We start from the raw sequence: 27,878 nt of genomic DNA on the forward strand, positions 1-27,878 counted from the left end.
CTGAGTTACATCAGTCTTCAGTATGAGTCGAACCGCACGAGCAACTGGCAGGCAGTCGCTGTCTATTAGCGCACACGTTTCCAGTGGAAAAGCTTGTTAGTGTGTAGCTTTTTCCCTTTCCTGCACACTGTGCAAGTGTACTATTCTTCCCCTTTCCTGCTCAGGATGAGGTACAGGAGGGGATATTAATTCAACCGCGAATGAAAAAGGTGTATTGCGTTGTAATGTGTCCGGGGAAAGATTAAATTCCTCTTCCAAGCCCTGTAGATGTTTGCATGAGTGTGTATGTGGTTTTGGTGAGCTGAAATTTGAGAAAAGTGCATTCCGAATAACAGGTGCTCTTTATGGTCGTGTTGGTGCTGCAGGCGTAGAATAGAGCGCAGTTCATTATCTACCGTAATGACCATTCCACCATTTTCGCGATCGCTTTCGTCCTCTGGGACAATTAATTCAATTAGCTGTTAATCCACGAGCTGTTTATGGATTGAGAAGATATACAAAGAGAGAGAGAGAGAGAGAGAGAGAGAAAGAGGGCACTTGTGAGAGTGAGTGAGAAAGTGTGCTTGTGATTGAATGTAAAGCAAAGCTCCAAGCTACTGGAACTACAGGTGGTATGGTGGCCCTTTGGAGCAATAATTAGCTCGTACAAAGACAGCCAGCTTAGTGTTCGCTTTTGTCTGTGCGTCGGGAGATGACTCAGATGTACTGAGATGTCACACGCCCCCACGCCAGCTGGCGATGGACTTGCACATTGTTGAACTTCACTCCATCCCATCAGAACACGGCCGCAGGCGCAAACGCAGCGAACTAGACGACTGAAACCAAACCAAATTATTAGTTCGCCAACAGTTCGTTTGCATCGCAAAATGAACATTGCTCGAATCGTTGTGGCTGTGCTGTGCTGACTGAGAAGGCGAGCTTCATCTATCATTGCACCACAAGCTCCATTCGGGCGTGCAAGAGAGTAGTTCCTGGGCAACGACATCGCCAATGCATGGTTGCGCTTTTCGTTCTACCGAGAGTGCATCAGTGTAGCAGGATTCAACGAACATCAGTGCGACTGGCAGCAACGGGAGTTTATGCAACGCAATGTAAGTGATGTGTGGGTGGAGGGGGGGGGGGGAGAAGGGGAAGGAGAAAGTAAGGTCAAACCCATTATTTTGATTGATTGTTGTTGTCCAGGTCCGGGTCATCTTCCCACCGGAACATGCGGAAAGCTTTCCCGACCCGGCGGGGTTGGAAATGCAAACGAAGCAATTTGATGTCGTGTTGAATGCGTTGTACCAACATGACAGTAAACATGGGTCCACGTCGTTGTTTGTCGATGAAATTGTAACAGCATGCATTGATTAAGATTTGTTGATTTTTTACCTATTTGACCATAAAAAAAAACATTATTTTATATCATGTTTAAATCCCTTAAAATATCTTTTTTTTTTTGCTTGGAATTTGGAAAATCTATGAAAGTGGTTCATAGCTTCATTTTTAATACTATGATATACTTCATTTTTACCAGTTAGTTGATGTTTGATCAGCTCAGTGAAGTTATCTTTTTGATGACGTTTCAAACGAAATTCGCCATAGCAGCAGAAACAATTTAAAAAAAGGTTAAAATTCCTTTCAAAATCAATCAAAATATATGCTGATTAATACACACCTAAAGCCAAATCGGAACTTTATTAAAGAATAAATTCAGCATGATCTCTAAATGATATACAAATAATTTAAAATCGTCGCATTTTCCGTACTGAATGAATTCACAAGGATTTAATTGAAAATTAATATTTATCTCAATCGGCTCTCACCGGCAGAAATCACAAACCCATAATGGTTTGACACGTAGCAATGATTAATCAATGCTGATAGTTGCGATAACACACTATGCTCATTGAATTTTCCACTGCCTCGCTGCCAGTGTCCCATTAACAGGGGGTTTTCACTAGACGGAACAAGCTTATTCTACACTCGTCGTAAGTACAACGGCCACGGTCGGGCACGTTCCGCATCCGGTGTGTTAGTAGCCCTATGTTGCACTTTCTCCCCACCCCGTGAGAGGTCGTTATTTATAGCTTGATTGAAAGCGACCGTGCCACCACGACCGTACGTGCTGGCCCCATCATCCTGAGTGCTTGTCGTGGAACCGTTTCCTTCACGGCGTTCCACTCCACCGATGCTTTGTTACTATTTTCGTTCTGTTCCATCCGTCTGTGACTTTGAAGCGAAACATATACGCAGTTGGTCGACACACACACACACATCCACTCATACACGTGTGTCGAGAAGCGTCGACAGTCTGCGGGGAATTATATCTTAAGCCCTGTGCTGTCTTTGCACCAGTGGCTGACCTTTGCCACATCGTTGAACGATGAAACGGTGCAACGTTGCCTTATTGATCTTCGGTCGAAGGAATTGCATCCCGGCTGATTGTGGTCAAAGAGGAAATGGGTGATAAGCGCTCGCTCAGTGTGCGAATGGGGAAGCTTTTAATTTGTGGTTGTTTGGAGCATGCGTGTGTGTGTGTGGGTGAGTGATACTGAGAGCTCTAGGTGTAGTGTCAAGGTTACACGCAATTTCCTGGATTATTGATTCAAGCAAAGAGCATTTCTTTCAAAGGCGAGGATATTTCATAGATAAATTTCATTTGTAAGATTTTTTGCCGGTCTCGTAGTACAGTCGTCAACTCGTACGACTTAACAACATGCCCGTCATGGGTTCAATCCCCAAATAGACCGCGCCGCCATACGTAGGACTGACTATTCTGCTATGGGGGGGAATCAATTAGTCACTGAAAGCCAAGCCCACAAATGGGTACAGGCAGGCCTTGACCGACATCGGTTGTTGAGCCAAAGAAGAAGAAGATTTTTTACTCTGACACATTTTTACCGCCCAATGACACTCCGCAACGACGATTGGCTTTGAATTAATCATGAGTTTTTGTTGTTGCTGTTTCAGAGAGCTCTTATGTTTTGATTGACACATTTAGAATCTTTCGGAAAGGTTTACCTGGCCGTTCACCGTTCTAATCTGCATTACACATTTGCATAACAAATCTTTCTTTACGCAAATCAGCATTCGTCAAATCTGTTTATTTATAAAAATGGTAAATTCAAGGAGTGATACTTACAAGGAATTTTGCTCTCCTTGAATCGTGAAATTAACATTATTTGTTCATGATGCAATAGGCAATTATATTTTTGCTACATTTTTTTTTAATAGAATCGTCTTTGTATCCCACTAATAACAGCTTCAAATAGTTTTTGTCGATTTATGGCAATCATGTAGTATCGGAAAAAGTTAAAAAAATGCACACGTTTGGTATGTATTTCAACAACACGGATTGCCCAAACATAATCTACAAAAAATGTAAGAAAAAGTCTTTAAAAAACCTAAAATGAAGATGTTTCGAAACGATAGCCGAATTAAAATTAAATTTAAATATAAGTTTAATAACAAATTTTGAAACTACAATTTTATAGCCTCAGGGAAGGTTAAACTAACACGACCACCTACTCAAGTGAATTGTCAGTAAATTTGTCTCTCTAAACACTACCTCATCATGTAGGTTTGGGCAGTAAATATGCCACAGCTCATTCACACTATTTCCACAAAGTTATTAGGACTCGCTTAAAGTTTGAGGCGATTACAATTAGGTTTGGTTTGGTGGAGTTTACTTCGGAATAAACGTCGCTAGGAAGTTGTTCCGACGTCGCCTGCCAAACAGACACTTTCAAAGCAAGTGATTATGTAAATAATTTACTAAAGTTTTGTGCAATTATGGGTCTAGTCGTATCTACGGAATAAAAAATATGTACTATACGTTGAGTTACAGTTTCTAGAGTAAGAAAACTATACTTATGTTTTAACTAACAGCATCTTACAGTTTCTTTCGTACAAGTAAAACAGCAATAAATTAATGAGACTTCTGACTTTTGGTATACCTATTTAGTAGCAGGAATCATAGAGCTGCCGACTCTCGTGGGAGCTGCACATAAAGCACTTACCAAACTTGCCAAATATTTAATGAACGACGTGCATAGTTCGCGTATGTGTCGCTAAGAGTATGTGTGTATGTGAAAAAGGGTCTGAAGCGCTGCAGCAACGGTTTGATGGTAGCACGATAACTTATTCATCCCTTTCAGCACCATCTTTTGTTTAAGCATATGAAGAAGATGTTGCCGACTGCTGTTTGACTTTCGTTTGATGGCAGTTTTCGGGATAGATTCGACAGGTTTGAACAGCTCTGTGCTATTGGGCTCCGTGTCAGTTGATTCCATTAAATCGGTTGCACAAATTTGTTGTAAAATGTTATCAGCATACTATTCAGATTATTATAATTATAAGGTACATAGTAATAATGACATTTCTTAAAATACATCATGACATTTATATTGACCCATCAGTTAACAGGAATGGTTGTATTCAATGGCAATTCATGCAATAATAAATCTGCAAATGGGCTAAAGAATCACATGAACACAATCATCAATCAATATTTTCTGCCTAAACGAGTAAATTTTCGATCGATGAGATGCTGCACAGGAACATATTGAAGACTCATACCGTGGAGGGAGTATGACATCAGCTCTCTATTTCCATTAAAAATATTTCAATTCTAACCAAACATTTCTAAGCACTCCTTCACATGAGTTATACAGTGAGCTTTTCCATCCCATCCGGAGACATACATAATGAGCCGAGTTGTCGTTGCCCCAGCCAGATACTACTCTCAAATCATCAAATCAAGAGCCCTCTCGACCGCAACCTAACGAAGTCTTTCGCCTAGTAATTATGTAAGAAATTCAGTTTGCAACGGGGCATACTTGACAACGTGGCTAAATCATCATTTCCCTGGAACTTATTGCGTTTCCTCGAAATGTGGTCGTTTTAATTGAGGCAGCAACGACTTGTGTGCGTTGCCAGTCGGTCTTCTGCCAAACAAAAGTGGAATACTTCTACAAGAGAGCGGTTGGAGCAACAAAATACAAACAAAAAAAAGCCTTACGTTCCTCGGCAAAGTTGTTGATGGGACAAACAGCTCCAGTGCAGAATAGATATATGAGCTCGTTCATTCATATCGGTGCACGGTTCGGGTTGGTTTTGCTGTGCATTTTTTTTTTGTTTTTTTTTTGCCTTTCTGTCCAACCACATTCATACCGCGAAATTCAAAGTTGGAACATTGCCCAGCGTAGGATTCTCAGTCTGTTGAAAGAAAACAAATCCGTGCTCTATGGCCCGTATGGTTTATTCTGCAAATGGAGAAACTTTGTTTTCATGTTGTATATAATCCGACGCGGATCATCGCACATGGCGCCGGATGGATGATGAACGCAACTTCTGTTTAAGGTATTTGTATGTATTTGCAAAAGTGTCAAAACAAGTTTAAGAATTACAGCGTTATAGGAGACACCTTAACGTATTCCAAGGTTATTTTTTTCGTGTGCTATTAATATACTGCAAAGCTTTTATCGATTTGCTTTATTGACAGTCAATGCTACCGGGCATTAACACGCGAACAAACTGTCCTCATAAATATCCGTAACAAAACCCAAGCCATGCGCATAGATCTACCGCAGTTCGTACAAAGCAAAACACGTCACGGATTCTCTCATCTTCGTAAAACTGTGCATTATAGCTTTACTGAGTCTGTATTCTTCAGGGTAAAAAGTAGCATAAAATCACACTCGCTACTACTACCACTACACACACAGATGGATGGATCATTTATTGTGAAAAATCCTTGCTCACAAAGTACGCCAGTTTTATTGGGTTAAGGACTCCACCATGAGAAGCAATTATAGCGAAGGATGCTCGTGTGGAACCTCGAAAGTTTTGCGCTCCGTTCAAACCAAGTGGGGCGTATGGAAAAAAACCCCCCGGGGGGAAATACCAGTTTGCTAAAAGGTAAGCCCACAGGAAGCAGCAATGTTATTAGATGGATGATTAAAAGTTCCCAACCCCGGAACCAAGCCCGGTGTAAAATCAGCATATCACATCGTTGGTTGTGTATATTGTGGGACCTTCAAAACTGTGCATAAAATGTAGCGACCCCGCGACCTTTACCCGCCAATAATTATTGCACACAAAACTTGCACACTTTCAATACGACCACGCAGCAATCGAAAACCGGTGAAACTTTATCCATTATTTAAATGAGTCTTTTCCACGGCGAGAAACGTGTTACGGTCATTGGTTTGAATGTGGAAATGGTGAATCTCTTTCGTGCTGAGCATACCACCCACCGCTAACGATGTGTGCTGGGCAATTGCATTGTAAACGAAACTAATTGGACGAAGCGTTACTGGCCGTGTGAAAAAAAGGTTATTTTAAATAAAACCTTACACACAAAGCACTGAACTTTGCAATTCCCTTTTCGGTATCTATAGTGACGGAGTTACACGGCAGCCGACAGGATACACGAATCGAAATGGTAATGTTGGTGGTCTCTGCTAGGGAATCCGTAGGAATATGTACAACAAAAAATCCTGCTGAGCACCTTGTATCGCCGCTTTGACGCTTTTGTATCGAACACACAGCGCATTACAGGATTGTGCAGTGTAGAGCTTTTAAACCAATTTTGTCGCTAAGCGATGTGGTGTATCGTTTGCGAAGGCGAGCCGGAATGTGCGAGTCTTGCGCAGTAGAACAAACATTCAATGAATGGCTGAACCATTTCATGTTTTTCGCACATGGACATGGGTGCCTTTATAACAGACGCCATAAATTACCGTTCGCAGACGGTGGTGGCTAATGATCTTCGCTTTTGCTCGTTACGTTGCTACAGCGATGATTTGTTCATCGCAAGTGGAAAGATTTCACAATTTGTTGTCGTATTGGCATTTATTTAACATTTAGGACCTTGCAAAATCTATTTTGTTTAGTGCAAAATATTTTACAATTTTATCAACTGTTGCAATAGCTTTTGTTGAGGAATTACAACCGCAAAATGATACTAAGTCATATCAAACTAAACCTTCTGCAAATTTAGGAAAAGTTCAATATCTTGGAAGGAAAATTATTTTAGCGATTATTCATATTATGTGGTACACTTTTATGGAGCTCTTTAGGTATATCTGTAAACAATTAAAGAAATACAATGTTCAATATTCATATATTGCTCAGATACTACAACTAGAGAAATGCTACAGATGATTCAGGAATGTAAATAATGAGCATGACTAAACCACTGCAGATTGTCAGACTATTTGATGAACCTACGGTCTAAACTGACTCCAGTTTTTTTCATTCAAACTACTGAATGAGAAGTCATAGTCACAAAACCGCATTATCTTAATAGGTTAAAGGAACATTCGATTACAAAGGTATTTGGTATTTCCCATTACGAAGCCTAGCCTTCGATTAACTATTGATTGTCTATCACAGGTTTGCCAGAAGGTCAGGAAATGTAATATAATGTGTCAAGTTTCGTATCAAGGTCATTTAAGTTTGGAATTTCATTGCTTCTTGCCAGCTGGTGATTGTCAGTGGTAGAGCTGCAAGTTACAAAACACAAACTTCTGTAATTGAAGTTGTGTTAAGCATTAAGAACTAAGACGCACACCAATTGCTAAAGACATTGTATGAATCTTACATTGTATGAGAGTCACCAACACTATTTAAAGCGATAAAGGTTTTAAATTTAGTCAGCATACAGAAGCACACTTGGAACTGGGATTTCATCGATTTGCAAGAAGTATCTGCGGCTATATTAAAATAATTCTGGCGACTTTAAAACTTCCAGTTTAGTATCAATCTGTATGTCAACGGATAAGACCATTGGGTAACTAACAGAATCACACGATGCTTTCAAATCCAACTGGATGATAAATCTATACATCAATCTCAATCAAACACAAATTTTACAACATTTATCGCCACATTGCGCTTCAGCATGAATCCATACTGTATTACGGATATACAGATATTACACGAAGACAGAAGTGTGTCAAAAATAACCATTTCTTAATGCATTGCATCAAAGGCCCGATCTGAATTCTGGTTTTTGGCAGTTTTGGAAGATTTTTCTGTAAGTACGTCATGACGACATGCAACTCTTGGAACAGTAACTTGCAGCAATGTCTTTTGAAACAAGTTGAGCACAGGACACAATGCTCTTTCTTATATTCACAGAATATCTTACAGATACTTTGTTGTAACTGCAAACAGAACGCTTAATGTAGTCCTAACTAACCTCCAAGGCCGTGTACCGTAAGAAGATTGCAAAATATGAATTCCTCCGTTTGAGCTGATGATAAGGGAAATCTATTGGAACAATTGCCATGCATAAATAGATTCTCAAGCTGCAGCCAATTTGGTCAGTTTATCTACTTCTTATCGTTCATCGTTTATTTTTCAATTATCCGACTAATACCGCCTCATCCTCTGGAGTCTACATTTCACTACCTTTCGCAAGTTACACTGCAAGAGCCTAGCAGATCTTTAACATCCATTATGCCACTCTCATTAATGCGCCTTTTACGTTTCTCTTTTTTCTTCACCCCCTCCCACCACAGCATTCATCAGTGCGGCCGTCATGAATAAATCATTGCAACGACTTACCTGCCCCCTGCGAGCGACATCCGAGCGCCCAGATGGAGCGTACCGGCCGCCAACAGTATGGCCGGGTCGCGTACTGCCCGTACAGTGATTCCAGCTCGTCGGAGCTACAGTCCTACGTCCGTCCATTCGACACGGTACGGGCGCTGCACGAAACGGTCGTTTCGCTGCGTACCGCGCTCGAGGAATCACGCCGCGAAGTGGATCAGCTGCGGCAGCAGATAAGCGTTCGGGAAACGGTAGAGCAGGGCAGAACCGTCAGTGCCGGTGGGTTGAAGGGTGCTGAGGTTGCGGACGGCCCACGGAAGCAGCAAACGAGCGGAAGCACCGAAGTCCCGTCCACATCGGGCTACCAGGCCAGGCATCTGCCGGCGCGTGAATCATGCGAAGACGTACCGAGTACGTTGGAGGATAAAAAGTGCAAAAAGCTAAAGAAACGAAAAGTAAAACCTCAACCGACGGAGCACGAGAGTTGCTCCAGTCCGGTGACGGTGGGTAGGGAGGAGAGCAAGGCGGAAGTAGAAGACTCCGTTAGGACGAAAAAGACGCCTATTAAAGATGGTAACAGTTCGGCACATCAGAAAGTGTCCGTAGTGCCCGACATACAGATAGTTTCACATCCAGGGGTTGGCCCACATTCCGCTATGGCATCACGGATTGACGTGAAGATTAAGGTTTCTTCCAACATCAATATGGACGGGAGCAGCTCTGAGGCGGAGAGTTCCGAATGTCCGAAAGAAGAAGTACAGACTCCAGAGGACCCAGCAGTACCAGAATCTGCACCAGTGGAGGAGGAAGATGAAGAGGAGAAAACGATCGGCGAACCGGAAGAGCGTGGAGTGGACGATGAGGTGACGGTACGCGAGCAAGTCCTCAGGTCGGACGGTGTGGAGAGCTTGCGCGTCAGTGTGGTGAACGAGGAGAAGCTGAGCGTGAGCAAGAGCTCGGAGGCGATCAGCATAAAGCAGGTCTCGTCGGAGAACTTGCACGTCGACGCGGATCGGCAATCGAACGCTTCCATCTCGGAGGGAGACAACTCAGTGTTTGCGGAGGATACGCCCGGCCAGGCGGAGGGCGAACTGCACGGCACGGGACCGATTACCGGCAGCTACACCCTGTCCGGTGATCCCCGCCGGCGGATGAAGAAGAGCGAGTCGGAAACGCAGGAAGAGGTGGACGACATCGAGCTGATCTTTTCGTCCGACGACAATGCGAAGGATATTACGCAGGAGGATCTGGTGTCGATATCGGACTACGAGCCGTGGCACGAGACCGGCCAGTCCGGCACGCCCGTGCTGGTGAGCTTCACCAATTTGGCGTCGGATCAGGAAAAGCTGAGCTCGCTGGAGCGCAGTGACAGCGAGGTGGCGGACGGGTACGAGCTGGAGAAGGGCAAGGGCCTTGAGAGCCAGGACTCGCTGAGCCTGGACAACATGAAGAAAAGCCTGGACTTTAGCACAAAGTCGTCCAGCCTGGAGAAGGAGTCGAGCGTGGAGTACGGTGCGTCCGGCAATTCCCTAGTCGCGTGCGGGGTGGCCCGCACCGCCCGCAGCCAGGGCGACGAGGAGGGCAAGCAGCAGGGCGACAGTTTCGATGTAGCCGGCACGAATCCGCTGGCGGCGGCCGGTGCACTCGGGCGCCGCTGGACCAACTACAACGTGCTGATCGAGACGGACATCTCCAAGTGTGGCATCACGGAGGAGAACATTTTGGAGATGGGACGGCGCAATACCTGCCCCAACCCTCCCGCCTACCGGTAAGACTGCGTCCCATCGCCGGGGATGCGCGATGCTGATTAATCCCTTTTTGAACTGAAATTAAGTTTGTCCCTTTTTGCTTTGCCCGTTTCTTTGTGCCCAAGACCCATCATTCACCCGGGCAGCCGTATGGCGGCGGGAGCTGGCGGCACCAATCGGAGCCCGCTGGCGGTGAAGTTTTCCCGCTCGCCGCGCACCTACTCACCGCACCAGTATCTGCCGCCGGGGAAAACGCTGCGCACCGTGATAGCGGCGGAAAGCGGCGTCCGGGGCGTGACCGGCGACGAGGTAAAGCGTTCCCGGGCGGCACAGACCGACATCTCCGCCCTGGCCCAGCAGTGGCGCTCCGAGACGCATCTGACCGGGGCGGAGTACGTGCCGGGGCTGTACACACTGCCCTCGAAGTTCGTACCACCGCCAACCGGTGGGAAAGGTAAATTCCCACTCAGGTAAGCGAAACACCAGGCGAGAGAGCCGCATTGCTTATTAGATTTGATGCCTTTGAAAACACACGGAACAACACGACACAAACAGCTAACAAACACCCACAACACATTCCCATACGCATAAAACTCTATTGGAAATATTGCTATTTGATACCATTTCGCCGTATGTAGCAACGATTGCCTATCTCACAGGCGCCTAAACCCATAGCGGCTTGTAAATTAGTAGTAGGCCATGGTTATTCAAGCTTTTACCGTCATTAGGCGGACGCCTGTCGCTCTCCCGGGCTGTAGCTTCGTGCCTGTCATTACCGTCAAAACCATTTACCATCCATCCCTGGTCGTCTGGAGGGGATATTCACGTTGATGCTGACTTATCGATACGTATTATTTCGTCCGTATCGAATCGATCCACAGCCGTAGTGGTACGGGTGGGTTTGCAGGGTGGGCGACAGCCGCTGTGACCTCCGCCTTCGCTGCGGTCTTGGCGCGGAAGCGTGGGAAGCGGAAATTGCCTGCTGCTTATTAACGAACGGAGCAAAAGGGCTGGGAGATGGCTGTTTTTTCGCTGTCGCTGTTTTTTGCTTGCCTTTCTCGCCCGAGTGTGCATCGGGAAAACCAATCCATCCCTGCTTTCAGGGCGCCTTACGTAAGCTGCCACGTGCAGGCGATGCGTTGGGAGGATGCTGCTTGAAATCGATCGATTGTGGAAGGATGGTGGGTTTTACAAGAAACATGAACATCTACGCCTGGCAAATGGGCGATGGTAAATGTTATTTTGTTGTGCGTCAGCAAAAACTTCAAATATATTGTTTAGTGGTGAGTTTGAAGAACTGTTTTCCCATATTTAATGATTTCTATACAAATCTCCAGTCTTTTTATTAAAGTTCAGTTCAATTTGTTTAGCAAGTGTACGGTTAGCCAAGAAATCATGTGGCCTTCATTATCATTCAATTAATATTCTACTGATAATTCTACTATCATCCAGAAGTTCCACTACCAGAAAAATTGAATGTATTTAATTACTATAATGGAGGTTTCAAATATCCTTCTGCAATCTTCTCCTCCCACTTTTAACAAATCGGAATGCTGGAAGCAACTCTTGCCCAGTAAGTGAGCGTTACGTAATATATGAATGACCCTTTATGTGTATCTATAAGAAAAACTACACACTGACTGTCAGATTTCTAACAGGCGAAAAGATACGCCCCATTGAGCGTGGAAGAATTCAAATATATCAATCCATTTTGACAACACTAAACGACAACACTGTAATCTGTTGATACTTCGAAGAAGGATACTTACATCAGGATATTTGCCATGCTTTAATTGCAGCTGACTTTCAAGATCGAAGAAAGCTCATTGCCGTCCTAGAAATTGGATACATTTTTCCTCCTTCTTGCAATTTTGTTTGCATGCACTGATTCGTAAGGTTGTTTGTCTGTCTCCCATGGTGGGAAGCAAGAGGGGCAAGCAAACTTTTCAGCTCTGACAGGAAATTGATATCGCTTTATCTGCTGCCCACGATGCACGCTGTCGGGGAGTATTGATCGCTGGCAAACGTTATCCACATCTAGCCGTCGTACACGATCGCGTGGCGAAAACAGTGACAAATAATAGAGATCATTCCATCAGGAAGCTGTTTTTTACAGTTCCCTATACTGGAAAAAAACATGAAGAGTAGAAACGCACGTACAAGCGGTAATATATGTAAATGATGTCGAACATCGCTACAAAATCCGACTATACACTGTAGCACTTTCGCTCGTGTCTTCATAGAAACGAAGGTTTTTTTGCTCCCCGTTGTTGAATTTCTTCATCAAACGAAATTGCAAGGATTGAAATATTGGAATTGCTAGGTTTCTGAACAACATATTTTCCCCTAGCTCCTCTCCTCTCTTCCGCTTACCACTTCGGCAAAGCTCACGGTTAGCAATTTTCGAAGATTTGGATGGAGCGCTATGGAGCGTGCAAGTTGTTCATGAAAATTGATATGATTCGGAGAAAAGGATACATTTTCCTCACGGTGCGGCAGGATTTGTAGTGTGTAAATATCGCTGCGAAAAGAAAATGTGATACGTGCTGAGGGGGTGGGGGGGGGCGGTTTTCGCATGCAAGAATGCTGGCACGGGAAAGCTCATCTATGTTGCAGGCGTGTGGATAAATCGTTCCAACGTTTCCAAATTTATGAATGATATTTTATTGCTAATATAAAGCGATTGTAGTTTTTGTTTTAAACAAAAATATATTCTTTTTTTAGTTGCCAACAGATGATGCTTAAAGCATTCTTATAATTAGATGAAAAAGTTTTTATTCCATCAGGCACAGTCAACATTGAGCCGTACGGCTAACTGCATTAGGTTTTTTATTTAATAGACCATCCTACCCAATAATTTCTTGAGAGCCTTGGGCAGCTTCCAATCTGCTCTACCGTTACTAATTATAATTTTCTTCGTCGATTCGATTAGAACCCACCTCAAAACAGGATAAGCAGTAATCGGATAATAGAGACTCTCGATGTTCATCTCTGTTCGGAGGTTTTTCATTATTTATTTTAGATTTTAATATTTAATGATGTAAATCATGTCCCCTAAAGTATTCTATTTATACTATCAAAATTATTGCCGAAGATAGTTTCATTTCCTTGTTCAAAAAAAATAAAACTTTGATCGATAAACATGGAAATCGACTTGACCCAGCGCCATGCCGCCACCTGTTGCTCCTGTTGCAGCGCACCAAAAGCTTCAGAAGGTCAGAAAGGTTTGATAATGTTAAGTACGGTTCACGTTTTTAATACGACACTCCAATCAAGCTGGGTAATCGAACGGATAACGAGCATTTTTCCTACCTAGGATGAAATTTCAATGTCCTATTTGCCCTTCCATGTAATAGAATTTGCTACTCGCAAATGTTGCCATGCCGCATTGGTTTTGTTGCTGCGCTGTGTGTAAACGGATACCAACTTCAACAGAAGTATCAGAAAGAGTTGTTTCATGCGTGGGTTTTAGAGAACGTTTTGTAACTCCAACATCCCTGGAACCACTTAGTTTTCTGAGGAACAAACAAAACCCACTAGGATTAGTGGAATATGGGGTTCTTTTTTTTCGGGGGATAATTGAGTTTGGTTCAAAAGGATAGAAAAGAACAACAAACAGTGTGGGTAAACGATTAAGACGAAGCCCACTGCTTCCGAATAATCTTTTTCCAGTGGGCCAAGTGTTCCCTGTCCATCTCAAATCCGTATGTTTGATTCATGTGAAAAGTTCCTTCCTACCACTTGACAGATGCGCCGACCGTGAGACATGGCTGATTAAAATCCCCTTCAAAACGACAAGAAAATCCCACGACTACAGTCGACCGACACACACACACACACACATTTAACGTTCACCTTTCCCACAAGGCCACAAGGTCATGGTGGCTTGTAGCTGAATGCTTTTGGGGGGGGGGGGGCAAACCCCCGCGTAAACCGTTCAGCCGGTTGATGACTGGCCGGGGGGATGCTGTTTGTTTGATGGAAAAGCAAGGACCTCATTGTATACCTTCAAGTCCGCCCGGCAGTCGGATGGACAAAGGGGATAGTGGTAACACTGTGTGCCAAATTTTATTTATTACGTCCGCCACACAACTCACACAAAGCGCGACGAGCGTCCCTTTGCTGTCTGTTGGCCAGCATTTTGCAGTTGAATCGCCCGCAGCTTTGTTTGAGCGACGAAATAGTTGTTATGCTAGCGTGCAGAGCGAGGTGACGCGATCCGAATACGAAAGTGGTTTATTTGATGCGTTTACATTGTGTGGGAAAAACTGTACAGTTGGTTTTCGGTTCGTGGAAAACCCGAATGCGGCGATGGGAAATTGTATCGGGAAGCGAGCAAACTTGCTTCAAAAAAACGGACTAGAAAGACACCATCATGTAAGCCAAAGTGGTTCACAGAACGTTTTTGGTAGCATTTTGGCTTTAAAAGTTGTTTTTTTATCACTATGCCATGGCTTGAGGATGTCGTGTTGGGTAGCATTATGCGAAGCATCCGAAATGAATTAAACATACATACCAGAAGGATGGATTATACGATCACATTAAGTCTATATGAAACATTAAGCCCTTTTTTCTAAAGCATATTGCAACGGTTTTCTTCGTTGAAATTCTGCCGTTCTATCATTGAACGGTCACGGTTGGATATGAAAATACACAGCTTACACAGCAAATTTTCTTATCCTGCTTCAGTAAAGTTTTTTACTGAAACGGTTCAGTAATAGAATATTTTACTGATTTTCAGCATGAATGTCATGTTTTTACTGACTTTCAGCAAAATAATTTACTGAATTCATTTCAGTAATACGCATTTTACTGAAAATCAGTAAAATAAGTGTCAAATTAGTCGTTTCACTGGATACCAGTAAAACAAATTACTGAAAATGCAGCAATTCATTCTGTCAAATCGACCTGTCAGTCAGAACATCAAAACAAAACAATGCGGTTCCCACTTGCTCGTGATGTGCAAAAAGTTGATTTTGTAGGCGCTTACAGGCACCCTGGTGAAATTCCAGGTTATATTTCGGCTTACGGGATTTATTTCACACAATTGGCAGCCGTGTTGGTGTGTAAAATATTTGCTACAATCCACTGTGCTTGCTGAAATTGCGTGGTGTCTGTGAGCGCTTACTGAACCATCTACAATTGCGGCGGCAAAATACAGTATAAAAACTGTATAAAACAACACAAAACATGTATGAATATGAACTGAGGGACTGGCAATATCTGCGCATCAATAAAAACTCAATTTAAAATAAATATTTCGTTATTTTTTAATCGCTACCAACTACTGAAAAATCAGTAATATGAGAATGGCTTTACTGGGATTTCAGTAAACGAACTGTCATTTTGGTGAGCACCGGACATTACTGAATGATTCAGTAAACATTCTTTTTACTGAAAGGATTACTGAAACTTCAGTTAAAAAAATTTCAGTAAAATTTTACTGAAGTTCAGTAAAAAAAGTTTTCTGTGTAGGATCTTAATTAAATGGCAATACAAAGTTAGTGCATCACTAGAATCAAGTGGATCGGCACCCTGAATATTATAAATATTTCTATTAATTTCTCAGTAGCACTAAGGCAGAATAGGTGAACAAATTCTAACTTGCATATCTTTAGGCGCCGATGAAAATGCCAGGGAGCAATTGTACATGGCGAAAATTTCAAGTTTTGGTACGACAATGGGGCCTTTCCGTTTTAAGCTCGTAGGCTGAAATTTCAGCCTGTCAGCTATTTCCATTGTATAGCAGTTTTCGAGCAGCTATCTAAGTGAGTATAATATACAGGTGGGATTATCCCAAGATGTATGAATTTAGAAGGCTGATTTTTTATCGCTTCTGCTTCTGAATGAAGATTTTAAGAGTGTTTTGAGTATTCGCCATGCCTTCAGAAAGCTCGTTTGAGCAAAAGTTTTCACTCGTTCTGTCAAAAAGTGATATTCAAATTTGACTATAACAAAATGCTATGAGACCACCTGGACTACATACACTTTGATTATATATTGCATTACCTGATCTCTTTAATGCACCTTGGGATAAATGTAAACAAACCCGTGTTTTCGAGCAGGTACTCGAATCTAATTCTAGCTTTTAGGCTAAAATTTTCTAGACTGAAAATCGCAGGCTAGTTTTTTGTGTGGTTTTGTATGGATTGTTTACATGATTTCAGCCTCCAACTGTCAAACTCCATACAAAAAACTAACTAGAATCGTGAAGGCCCCCAATGTAAAACTCGAACATCATTGCATACCTTTAGGCGCTCGGTAGAAAACCACAAAACCAAAAATAAGATATGTTTTTTTAGATCTTACTCAATTTAATCTCTTAAGGCCGGGGTACACTGTCCGTACTCGCTAGTGTAATTTCGATTTTCACTAGCGCATCTGGCGGCGGCTGGTGGAAGCTTTTTTTGGTCATCTAGGGAATGGTCATCCCGAATCTCAAAATGAAGTAGTTTTTCCATCGTTTTTTGTCATGAAAATGGATGCAATGTGTGCAGGATATGTGCATCTACCTTTAACAAAGCTTTTCCAGACCAGTTTAAGTAAAAAACATGGAGAAATAACCTATTTTCTGAAGCGGCACCAAATTGTTTGCCAAATGCTTCAGTAAGCCGCCGCCAGATGTGCTAGTGAAAATCGAAATTACACTAGCGAGTACGAACAGTTTCCTCCGGCCTTTACAATTAATCTATAGAGAATCTGATGTATTGAGAATTTCTAATCTATCAATATAAATGAAATCAATTTAAACATGTTAAGAAATATTTTTTGATGATGGTGGTATTTTGTAGTATGAGATTATATCTTCAAATATATTGAAATGCAATGAAATGCAAATAAAATTAGCAAAACTATTACAAATTGTTGAAAATAACGCTTGTTTACCCTATAGATTGAACATACACAGATAACCCATACAAACAAATTGCAGGTAAATACACTGAAGCGTGCAAAGCGAAGGATGTAGAGCAAGCGAGATATTTCTAAAAGAATCCTGTTGGAACAGCCCGACCATTATTGCATTGCGCATTGCTCAGGCAAAACTATGAAAATCCGTTCCCCTTACCCGAGCACTGCACAGACAACACATGGAAGGGGTTAAAGCTTTTAAAAAGAATGTTTACCTCAAATGCACACTTTCGTTGCAGTTAGTTTACTGAGCTTCTGGAGATGTTTCTGTTTTATTTTTTAAGAGACTAGTTCTTTTAACGATAGAAAAAAAAATCAGGAGGAATGACCGTATTGCTTAAAACTAGTGTCAAAAATCGTTATTTTATAACGCATAAAATAATCGACCAAATTTATAAGACCAAAAATTTGTTAAAATGCATACCTTTAGGCGTTCAGCTTTGTTCTCACAATCCAACCCAGACTGGAAGAAAAAAGCTCAATAATTCAATATAAACCAACAAAGCGTTTTAGAAATGAGATTAACATTCTTAGAAATGTATTTACATTATTCGATACCACAGCTGTACGATACATTATTATTATCGATAATTTTATTCTAAAATCTTCTCAACATCTTTTTGTATGGCTCATTGCTCCGTAAATATGCCGTTTCCTGCTTTATAACGTAAGGAGCGACACAGCCAGACCAGACGCTTCCACACATGAATTTACAGCCTCTACCAAAGTGGCTAACAGGTCCTTCTGCTCTTGTTATGGCATGTTTTGCTCCCGCCAGCCCCACCACAATGCACCATGCCCATGCCCTGCCAGCCAAACAACGGGAAGCTGACGGAACAGCCACACTTTCCGAGCACTTTTAGCGTTCTATTCCTGTGAAAGGATTATCACCGACATCAGCACTTTTCAATTGTCATTCCATGCAATGGTGCTTGGTTCGCCCCGCTCGTTGGTGGCTTTCGTGCAAGCGAACAACGAGTGTACGAGTATGTTGCTCTTTCTGTCGGCATTCCTGCTGCGTTGGCTGTACTGGTCCGAGCGTCTTCGGTCGAATGGGCTGTTTGCTACCGTGAGAGAGGAGGCTCGACGACTTGGCGTGACTTTAGCACATTTCGCAAACACCATCTTCCACCCCGGGATGTCGAAAATATCCGCTCCCGCTTTGCAGCCCGACAAGCGAGCGTGTACGTGAAACGTCCTGGCTGGCACCGTTCACTATCTTGCATTTGACTTTAAAATCTTAATTGTTTGCTGTGAAACGCTCCTAGCGCCTTCTTACGCTCTCTCCCAAGGACACTGGCGAACAGCAAATGTGCGGTAGAAAACTCTATCAAAACCTCCACCACCCTGGACTTCACCCTGGGTGGCCGCATAATGTCTTTATCTCGTTCGTGGTAAATACAATAAACGTGTGTGTATGTTGGCTCTTATGTTTACGGGACTTTTTTTTCCTTTTAAGGGTGATGTTTCTTTTCACGCCAGTTAGTAGCTTCCTGCCAATTAAAGTGTCGCCCGTTGGCACACACAAAGGCACACAAGCACACGCTAACGCCGAAAGCGTCATGCGGAAGGATGAAGTTAACGTACGTAGGGAAACTATCCTTCCCAGCAAACACGCTGACGGGGCTGACAAACAAAAGCCACATAATCAGTCTAAACCACACGTTCCATCCTCTTACGCGGGCCCACAGACACGTCGGGTGTGTACACGTTACAAATGGCGCAGCAGCTTCCTCTACGCCATGCGTTACGTTCTGATGGGCCCCGGTACAGTTCATGGGGCAGGGTTTTAATGGTTCATTTTTCAGCAAGTTTTTTAGGGATTAAATTATTTAATGATCAAAAAAGTAGCATTTCTTATTACTATTTAAACCTATTTTTGAGAAAAATTTGTCGTATCAATCAAGAAATTAACATTTTCGTGAATATCGTTCAAACTGTCACGCCTAGATGTATGCAATTGTGAGTTTGCCTAAAAGTATGCAAAATTAAAAAGTTTTATTTTATTCAAATGAAATTTTAAGAATAATATTCACTATAGATAAATCGAGATTAGCATACAAGGCACAATTTACACAGCACAAACGAAATTCAATACTCAACACATAGCTCTACCACAAAAACATACCTCCATTTTCCTAATTACACTCTTACAAATAAACACGAACAATGAAATTAAAATTCAACAAAAGCTTTAATCCCTTTCCTCGGTTGAATTAATCACCAGAAAGCCCCTGCCGAACCATTTCAGCATCACGAGACGAGTAGCAAGGAGGTAATCGTGATGTATCTTTTGATCTTTCGTTCGTTTTTTTCCCACCTTCCCGCTGCACGCACGCCCGATGCTCGTGGAAATTGGCGTCGTCTACCCCATGGTACCAGACCGTCGGATAAGACGCAGGAAGCCCGCCGGGTGCTGCTGAGCGATATTAACTTTACCAGCATGGTCCCGGAGCTGTCCCGTTCGGCCGATCACCTCTGCCAGCATCAGCAGGACGAGAACGGCGACCCGAACCGGTCGCCCAACTACTGCAAGGGAAACCTGCTAAGAACACCGGAAGCCACCAAAGGGTACGGAAAAGCGCGCTGCAAGAGGAGTTCCCTCTTCTGCTTTGTTGGTTAATCTCATAGAGTGTAGTAAAGCCGTTGGTCAAACCCTGGCCCCGTACTGGCGACGACAAAAACAAGCCACCCCGTCTTCGCAGCGTACACAGCAGCGACCGAAGCATCTTGTTGAGCGGTTGCACTAGTCGAGCCGAGATTGAATACGCACCAAAAAAAAAACTGTCTCCTGGCTGGCTGGCTAGACACGCGCTGGTAATGGAGCCGCACCAGTCGCGATTGTTTTAAGGCGCAGAATGTTGTTTTGTTTTATTGTTGTCTGCATCGTCTGGCGTTGTGTTATGATGCAGTTGAGCTTTTAATAGCATGTTCGATAAATCTGGCTTTTATTCTCTTTGTTCATTTGTTTTTTTATCTTTCTGGTCGGTGTCTGGGAGAACGAAATCGTCTGAAAGTCAGTCAAAAGTCATCATCAAGCTTTTCTGTTTTTTTTTTATGATTATCATTTTATTATCTGCTTCTATAATTCAAAGCGTTTAAATGTGTCTACGAAACTTTTGGTATAGTTAGTACATTTTTAATAATATCATAATTATCATCGACAATTGATTGCAGTTTTAAGAAAGGTTGTAGTGATCGTTAAGTTAAACTTGAATTTTGAAGAATGAATTTTTGCTTTTTTTCATTTATTGGCATATTCGTATAAATTGCATTCCAATCGTAAAAAGCACTTTAGACGATAGCACCTCAATCAGCAATACAATGTTGCAATGTTAAATTAGCAATGCGTTCTGATCGGTTGCGTTGCTATTGATGGAACACAAAAAACAGAGAAGCGTTATCAAAATTACATAAATTTAGGGGTTGCAATTCGGCGTTACTGCTTGCATTGCTGATTGCGTTGATACCGTCTAAAGGACCCTTAAGAGTAAGTTCGTAGCTTACTAGTCGGAGCAAAATATTGTCACTTTATTTGAATATTTTTCGTCAAAACTCAGGCTTGCTTTGAAACAGAAAACCTTTCTTAAGTGTAAGAAACAAATAAGATGTATCTGTCACTTTGATGCCCTTTTGTCTTATTTACTATTTTGCTAAGTATTGTCGTGAAGATGTATACAGTGCCTCAATCGGAAAACCGGACAAAACTTCATTGAACTGAAGCTAGATTTGTCCAGATTTCCGATTGAGGCATTTTATGTCATTTTTGTTGTTTTGGTTATTGTTTAAGTGTTTAATTGTATAATACAAAAAGTATCTTAGTAACCCGTTACTATCTTTTCATCTGTTAGTTACTAAGATAGCACCATCTACTGGAAACGCTCGGAACTAATCGAATTATTTAGGATGATCATTTGTCATTTACTCTAGCAATAAGGTCATTTTTTAAGTTTTTATACACATTATTGCATATTTGAATTTTGTGATATTTTTATTGGTTATTTTGGATATGTTAACATGTTAATAGTATCATTTTCGCTTTTATACTGCATTGCTATGAAATATCAGACACAAATATCTGCCCGTTAAAAAGAGCGATCGATATTTCCATACCAAACCAGTAGTAATACATCTAAATGGCCACAAAACGACTACTAAAAAGAGATCTACAAAAAACGATATTTCCGAGGTCTTGAAAAGCTAAATCACGTGTGCAGTTACATTGGCTATGATGTTTTCGTCAACGTCCTTTCACTCCTTTCATCTCTTCGGCAATCGTCGTCCATGCGTCCAGTTTGAACTTTGCGCAACGAAAATTAATTAGCTATGCGAAGCGTGTACTTTCTACAGCTCGCTTTCCACGCGACGCCCAAACCAGAACAAACTTTGCAGCGTGCGATAGTGCGTCCAACCGACCTCACCTTATTTCTCGAACCACCTCCCCCGTCCGTCGAGTTCCGGGCATGATTTATTGTTGTCCCGGGTGTACCATCCCACGGACAGTAGGCCCTTCCGTTCTATAATCCCACGGCTGCTAGCTAATTAGTAATGTGAGTTTTTTCTTCTATTCTGTTTTCCACGGCTCCCTCCTCGTGACATCCCCGCGAAACAAACCCACACCAATGAACCAATGGCAGCATCCCGCCGAGCTTTAGCATGACCTCGCCCGGCGTTTCCCAGTGGACGGTCAACGAGAGCAGCATCGCCACGCAAACCACCCAAACGGACGCGCTCTGGACGAACCGGGGCGATTCGTTCGACTCGTCGAAAAGCTACTCGGCCGGGTCGCGCTACTCCACGCTCAGCAAGCACCACCGTTCGCGCAGCGTGCCCTCGATGCGCTGTGCCATCTGCCGGCAGACGCACCAGAACACGGCGCTCAGACCGTCGGAAAGCATGCACTACACGCCGCGCGTCACCTTCCAGGAGCAGCCGGTGCACAAGATTCGCGGTTCGCTGCCCGACCTGCGGCACGATTGCAACTGTCCGCGGCGGTACGGTGGCCCATCGCTCTACCGCATCCATGGCGATTCGGGCGGCTCCACCGACAGCTTGCTCGAGGAGGCGGAAGAGTTTCTGCGCCGCTCGCTCGAGGGAGGCAACATGCTCGGGATGGAGGATTCGCTCGGACAGCTTGACGTCGGTGTGCCGCCGCCGGCCACAGCTGGTCTGGTGCCGCACGTGACCTTTCACGGACATGTTGGTGGTGGTGGTGGTGGTGGGCACGCTGGTGCCCATCCACCGGTGCATCATCCCACGGCCAAGCACCGCCGCTGCTCGGAGAATGACATTCAGCGAGGTAAGTTGAACGAACGAGCGAAGCAATGGGGATAAGGGCTACCAATTATAGCTTACTTGTGCATAAAGCAAGTTGCTGTGCATGTCAAGTGGATGTGTATTGGGAGGATTTGTGTTCGGTAATGAGATCGTCTTTAATATTTATGATATCACTTGCCGTACATTCGCTCGGAAAGTTTTTCATTGCGAATCATTAGAATAATCTCTATAATAAGCACTTCGTTTACAGATCAGGTGCTCTCATTTTTTCAAACATACTGCAAGGACCATTCTACTCAAACAGTAATGCTTCATATACTTTCTCCAATAAGAATCAGGTGTTTCATGTTTCATGCCGTTGTGATCTGGTCTTTGCTTTGAATCTAATTAGTTTTTGGACATGGATATTAAAAATCTGGATATGTCATCCATCGAAGCCTAGCGAAAGCCAAGCCTAGTTTCACCAATTTTTTTTGAATAGCAATAGGACAATTGCTATTCCACAAACATGAGCCAGTATTCTGAAAGAAGCTGTGCTTTGTTTTTTTTTTTATGTAACGACAATTCGTGTAGAATATTGGGACATTTGTGTATTTTGACCGATTTAAAAATTGTATCAAAAAAGCAATTTATTACTCATTTTACAATTGTTAGAGAAAATGATACCGATTTAAGGAATGTTCTGTCAAAATCGTATCTATAATTCGCGTAACTCGTGGAAAGACTGTCCTAGCTTTATTAGCACCTTGAACAGCGGTAGTTATAGTAATAATATGTCAGAAAATAAAAGCATTTTTTCATTCTTCTAAAATTTGTCCCTCAAGTATTTCAAGATCTTCAATCTTTGGCCACCTGCCAAAGCCGGCTCCAAAGCAACCTTTCTTTTCTTTAATGTTAAGCTGTTTTTATTAAGCAGTTATTAAGAAGAATGCAAGGTTTTCACAGCAATACAATTAAAAATATTTAGAAAACTTGTTCATTCCTCAATAAAGCTTGCTTCAGATAGAATTGGAACATAGACAATTGCCTTTATGTCAGTTATTTACTATTGAAATCAAGATCTTATTGTATGCAAATGTAGCGTTTTCTTCATACTTTTAAGGAAAAATACGGATAAAACTATTCGTCACGGTTTCGAAGGAATTCTCGATTTTTTCCTGTCACACGGCTCATTAGGCGGCGCACATCTTCCTCGTCCATCGTTTTAGCTATCTTATTCCACCAGGTCGTCATCTGATTGATGTCTTTGACAACCTTTCCCTTTGCCTTGAGTCTCCTCTTCATGATTGCCTAGTATTTCTCAATAGGGCGGAACTGGGGGCAGTTGGGTGGGTTAAGGTTTTTTGGTATAGTTCCGACGTCATTGTCTTGTTTGTAACGAAAACTTTCGTTTTTTTTGCCACAGCTCCAAATGCAAAATCTTGCAAATTTGTCGGCAAAATCAAATTTAAATTTGGCGGGAACATCCCTCCGACCCGTTGCTAAGTAAAATTTTTGACCTGGGATTTGCCCGAAGTCAGCCTTGACATAGGTTTCATCATCCATCAGGAGACACCCGTCGAACTTGGTCAACAGCTGATCGTATAGTTTCCGAGCACGAGTTTTGACCACACTATTCTGTTTATGATCCGATTTGGCTGTTTGCTAGCTCGATACGACTTGATTCCTTCCCGGAGTCTAATTCTCCTCACGGTACTATGGGCAGCAGCAAATTTTCTGGCCAAATCGCGGTCCGACAGATTAGGATACCTCTTAATCGTCTTCAAAATCTTTCTACGCCGTTTCCGGTCGACAGTTCTACTCCGACGATTGGCTTGAGGCTTCCAAATCGTCGTCAATGTTTCCTTATACCGTTTGATAACGCGCCATACGGTATTTCTGGGAAATTTCAGCTTTTTGGCTAGCCTAGATGCAGACCACCATGGATTTTCCAAATAACTGTGCACAATTTTTCCCTTCTTTCGGCTTCCATGTTGATTGTATACTAATTACAGTCGATATGCGGAATGTCAAAAATACATACGTCAATCTGACAAAATGCCCGACACGTGGACGCCAAGAATTTCCAAATCCGTCCACCAGGAGCGTCACAAAATGAGCAAAAGTTGGTTCCAATTCTAAATGAAGCAAGCTTTACCTACATACCTACGGTTGCTGTAAAAAATGGACAATTTTGTTAATTAATTAGCGCTTCAGTTATATCAAAGTCATCTTCAACAATTAAATAAATCAGATCGTAGTGTTGCGATCACTCTCAAGACCCCATGGCACTGCACGTATTGATTGGAGTTCTATTAAGAAACCAAATTCAAACCAGCAATTAATTGTAGCATTTTTACGAACAATTTTTAAAATTTCATTTTCTGGATGCAACTAACTATCTCATATAACTGAAACTTAGTACCTTCGATGGAAATGTTCTCTTCGCGTTACATGTAAATTACGTTGAAATTGTCTCCCGTGTCGGGCAGATTTATTCCCTGCACCAGACCGTAATGAGAGTACCGGAAACTATAAAAGACACAGGAAATATAGTTTTGCGAGACAAAACAAACAGTTATCCCTAATAGATGCTAAAACGTTTCATTCGAGTTTCATCGAAATCGATCTGGCTTCCTGGAGTTGGGTCACGGTCATTCTGTCGTCAAAACAAAAGCGAACAATATCGCAAGTATGGCAAGCAAACAGACCAGCAGGTAAATGTTCCACCAAACCATTAAATGAGCTAATAACTGCGTGCCTTTCGTACCGGTGCGAGAATGAAGGAGCATTTCTCATGAGACACGGTTGTTAATATGAATAAAGGATTGTACGACACCTCCTTTCTCCGTTGCGGAGAAGCTTTCAAGTTAATAAAAGCGAAGCTGTGCCGAAGCCATTAAACATCCAGCAGCACCTTTGAAGCTCGCAATGATCCTCTGCCCAAATATCATTTATCATCCTTATCGTTGCTTCACTTTCACTCCTTTAACTGTCACCAAAAGGCTATGCCACACTGAGTCCTAAACGATTCTTTCCTACTCTCTCTTTGTGTCTCCATTCCAGACTACATTCCCTCCAAGCAGGCGCTGCCATTTTTGCCAAAAACCCCCAAATGTCTTAAGCCGGGCCACCTGGCAAAGGTCATCTCGCCGAACGGGCGCGTCATCGTTGGCCGGGTGCGGTACATTGGGCCGGTGGCCGGCACGGAAGCTGCCGAGGACACTACCTTCGTCGGGCTGCAGTTGCCGAACAATTTGGGCGACTGCGACGGTACCATCGATGGGAAGCGATTCTTCGACTGGTATGTGTACCGGGTGGGGTGGGGTGCGGGGCACTGGAAACCAATTTAAATTTTTGCTCTCTTCTCTCCCGGCGCGAACAAACACAGCGAACCACTGCACGGTGTCTTCGTGCCGTTCAAGAAGGTCGTCATGGCATGGAACTCATAAAAAACGGTCGCCGGCAGGTTGAGCGATGAGTGATCTGCAAGGTCAAGGAAAGCTAGCTACGAGTGGCACAAGCACGGAGATGAAGCTTCAACTGGATGAAATTGTGCAAAGACGAATCAAACAGCGCCAGGGCAGTGGGCAAACGGAGCCAAGGTAAAGCTTAGCCCGTTGTGATACAGGGAAAACGAGTGATTGATTATTACACACGCGAACGACGGGTCGATGACGACGAATCAGTGTAATGGCGGGTGTCATGGTGGAAAATGTGCGTCAGAAAGGATTGCTGTTTAGCCGATGGAAAAAGGGGGAGAGTCCGATAATGAAGACAAATGAAACGGTGAGATGAGAAAACGAAACTCAACTAATATAAGCAACACCGGTCATACGCAGCAAGAGCAACCACGTTGCAGAAGAATTGAAACGCCTCTAGAACCGACTGTATTTCCGCAAAACTGAGTGCGAAAAAAAACACAAATAATTGTTTTAGTGTAGTGTGTATTACATTTTGTGTGTAATTCCTTCAAACGTAATCCCCCAAAGTGGAAAACAAAAACAAAAACACTCTAGTCACCATGTTGAACGTACTAGAAACGTCTGCTAGAAACTCCACTGGTCATGGACGGATACTCTGTCGTCTGCACTGTGTTTTCGATTAGAACCGTACAACAGCCGTGTCCTATTTTTGATATCGATGTTTGCAGTAAGCCCTTTTATCCCATTCAACCCCGCACACGAGCACACGAGTGCGCGTGCCGACTGTCTCTGCGAAGCCTCCCCTCCACCAACCAAGAGCATTGTTGTTGATCCCCGTTTTTAGGTGTACGTTTCATGTGTGTTGCGCGCGCAATGTTTGAAATCGGAACCGGAGGAGCGCATAAGTAGGCATAAGGAAAGAAGGTAAAAATCGAATCGGTTTCGATCAGAGGTCAGGGTCAGTTCTAATCACCCTTGTTGGTTGGGAGGATAGTTTTGGGAGGGGAGAAAAGTGTTTGAATATTTACAAAGGGGCTTAGAACGAGCAGAGCTAGTCCGAGGTATTGCTGCTTATCACTCATATAAAGAATATATAGATGTGGATCAGTGTACATGTTACTATGTTACAGGGTTTTCCAAGTCACTTTCGAATGTAAACATTGTTCTCCAACCCCGTGCAAGAAGTTATTCCACATCACCCTGATATTTCATTTCTATCATAATATTTTTTTAATTCTTCAGCATAATTTTCAACACTTCAACGGTCCATGCGTAATGAGAGCAGGCTTCAAATCCCGGTGAAAAAACGATAGATATATACTCATGAAATGTTTAAAAATCATGCTGAAGGAAATAAAAATTACAGGGTTTTCCAAGTTCCACTTTCGAATGTGAACTTCATTATTCACGCCTTTCAAGAAGTTTCTCAACAGCTGTCAAAAGTTGTATTTGCATCACATTAAAGTTCCAGTTCTTTCACATGATCGTCTCAACACGTCTCAAACTAGATTGACTTTGACAGTTCTTTGTTATGTGTTGAAAATCATGTGTTGAAACTGAAATTTAATTTTTAAACAAATAAATCATTTGACAGCTGTTGAAAAACATCTTGGATGCGGTGAATAATAATGTTTACATTCGAAACTGGCTTGGAAAACCCTGTATTATAATGTAAATGAAATATCAGAGTGATGTGGAATAACTTCTTGCACGCGGTGAAAAACAATGTTTACGTTTGAAAATGTCTTAGAAACCCCTGTATAATCAGTTATCGAAGATTTGAAGATTAATTTAGCATTATGTGTTTTTAACGCAACCAGTATTGTACGATTGTTTGCAAAATGACGCTTATAAGAGGGGTTTTCTGCTTATATTCCAACTACAAGCGATAGAAATAATTTGTACAAATATTTGACGAGAAAAGAATGGCGATTTGATGAGTATTGTTTTTTTTGACAAAAATGGAATTAAATTTTTGACAACTATTTCATTATTTTTC

At 42.6% G+C, this 27,878-nt stretch overlaps 1 protein-coding gene across 1 annotated transcript; it reads left to right on the forward strand.

Annotated features, from left to right (window-relative positions):
* Positions 1-27,537, forward strand: LOC133392797 (uncharacterized). Its single transcript, XM_061654321.1, has 7 exons — positions 1-1,091; positions 8,511-10,309; positions 10,415-10,759; positions 19,581-19,769; positions 21,836-22,497; positions 25,521-25,758; positions 25,846-27,537. The coding sequence occupies exons 2-7, from the start codon at positions 8,589-8,591 to the stop codon at positions 25,904-25,906; spliced, it is 3,216 nt and encodes a 1,071-aa protein (XP_061510305.1). The 5' UTR covers positions 1-1,091; positions 8,511-8,588; the 3' UTR covers positions 25,907-27,537.
* The last annotated feature ends 341 nt before the right edge of the window (positions 27,538-27,878 follow it).

This window comes from Anopheles gambiae, chromosome 3 (genome assembly GCF_943734735.2).
Source record: "Anopheles gambiae chromosome 3, idAnoGambNW_F1_1, whole genome shotgun sequence".
In the NCBI taxonomy this organism is placed as follows: domain Eukaryota; kingdom Metazoa; phylum Arthropoda; class Insecta; order Diptera; family Culicidae; genus Anopheles; species Anopheles gambiae.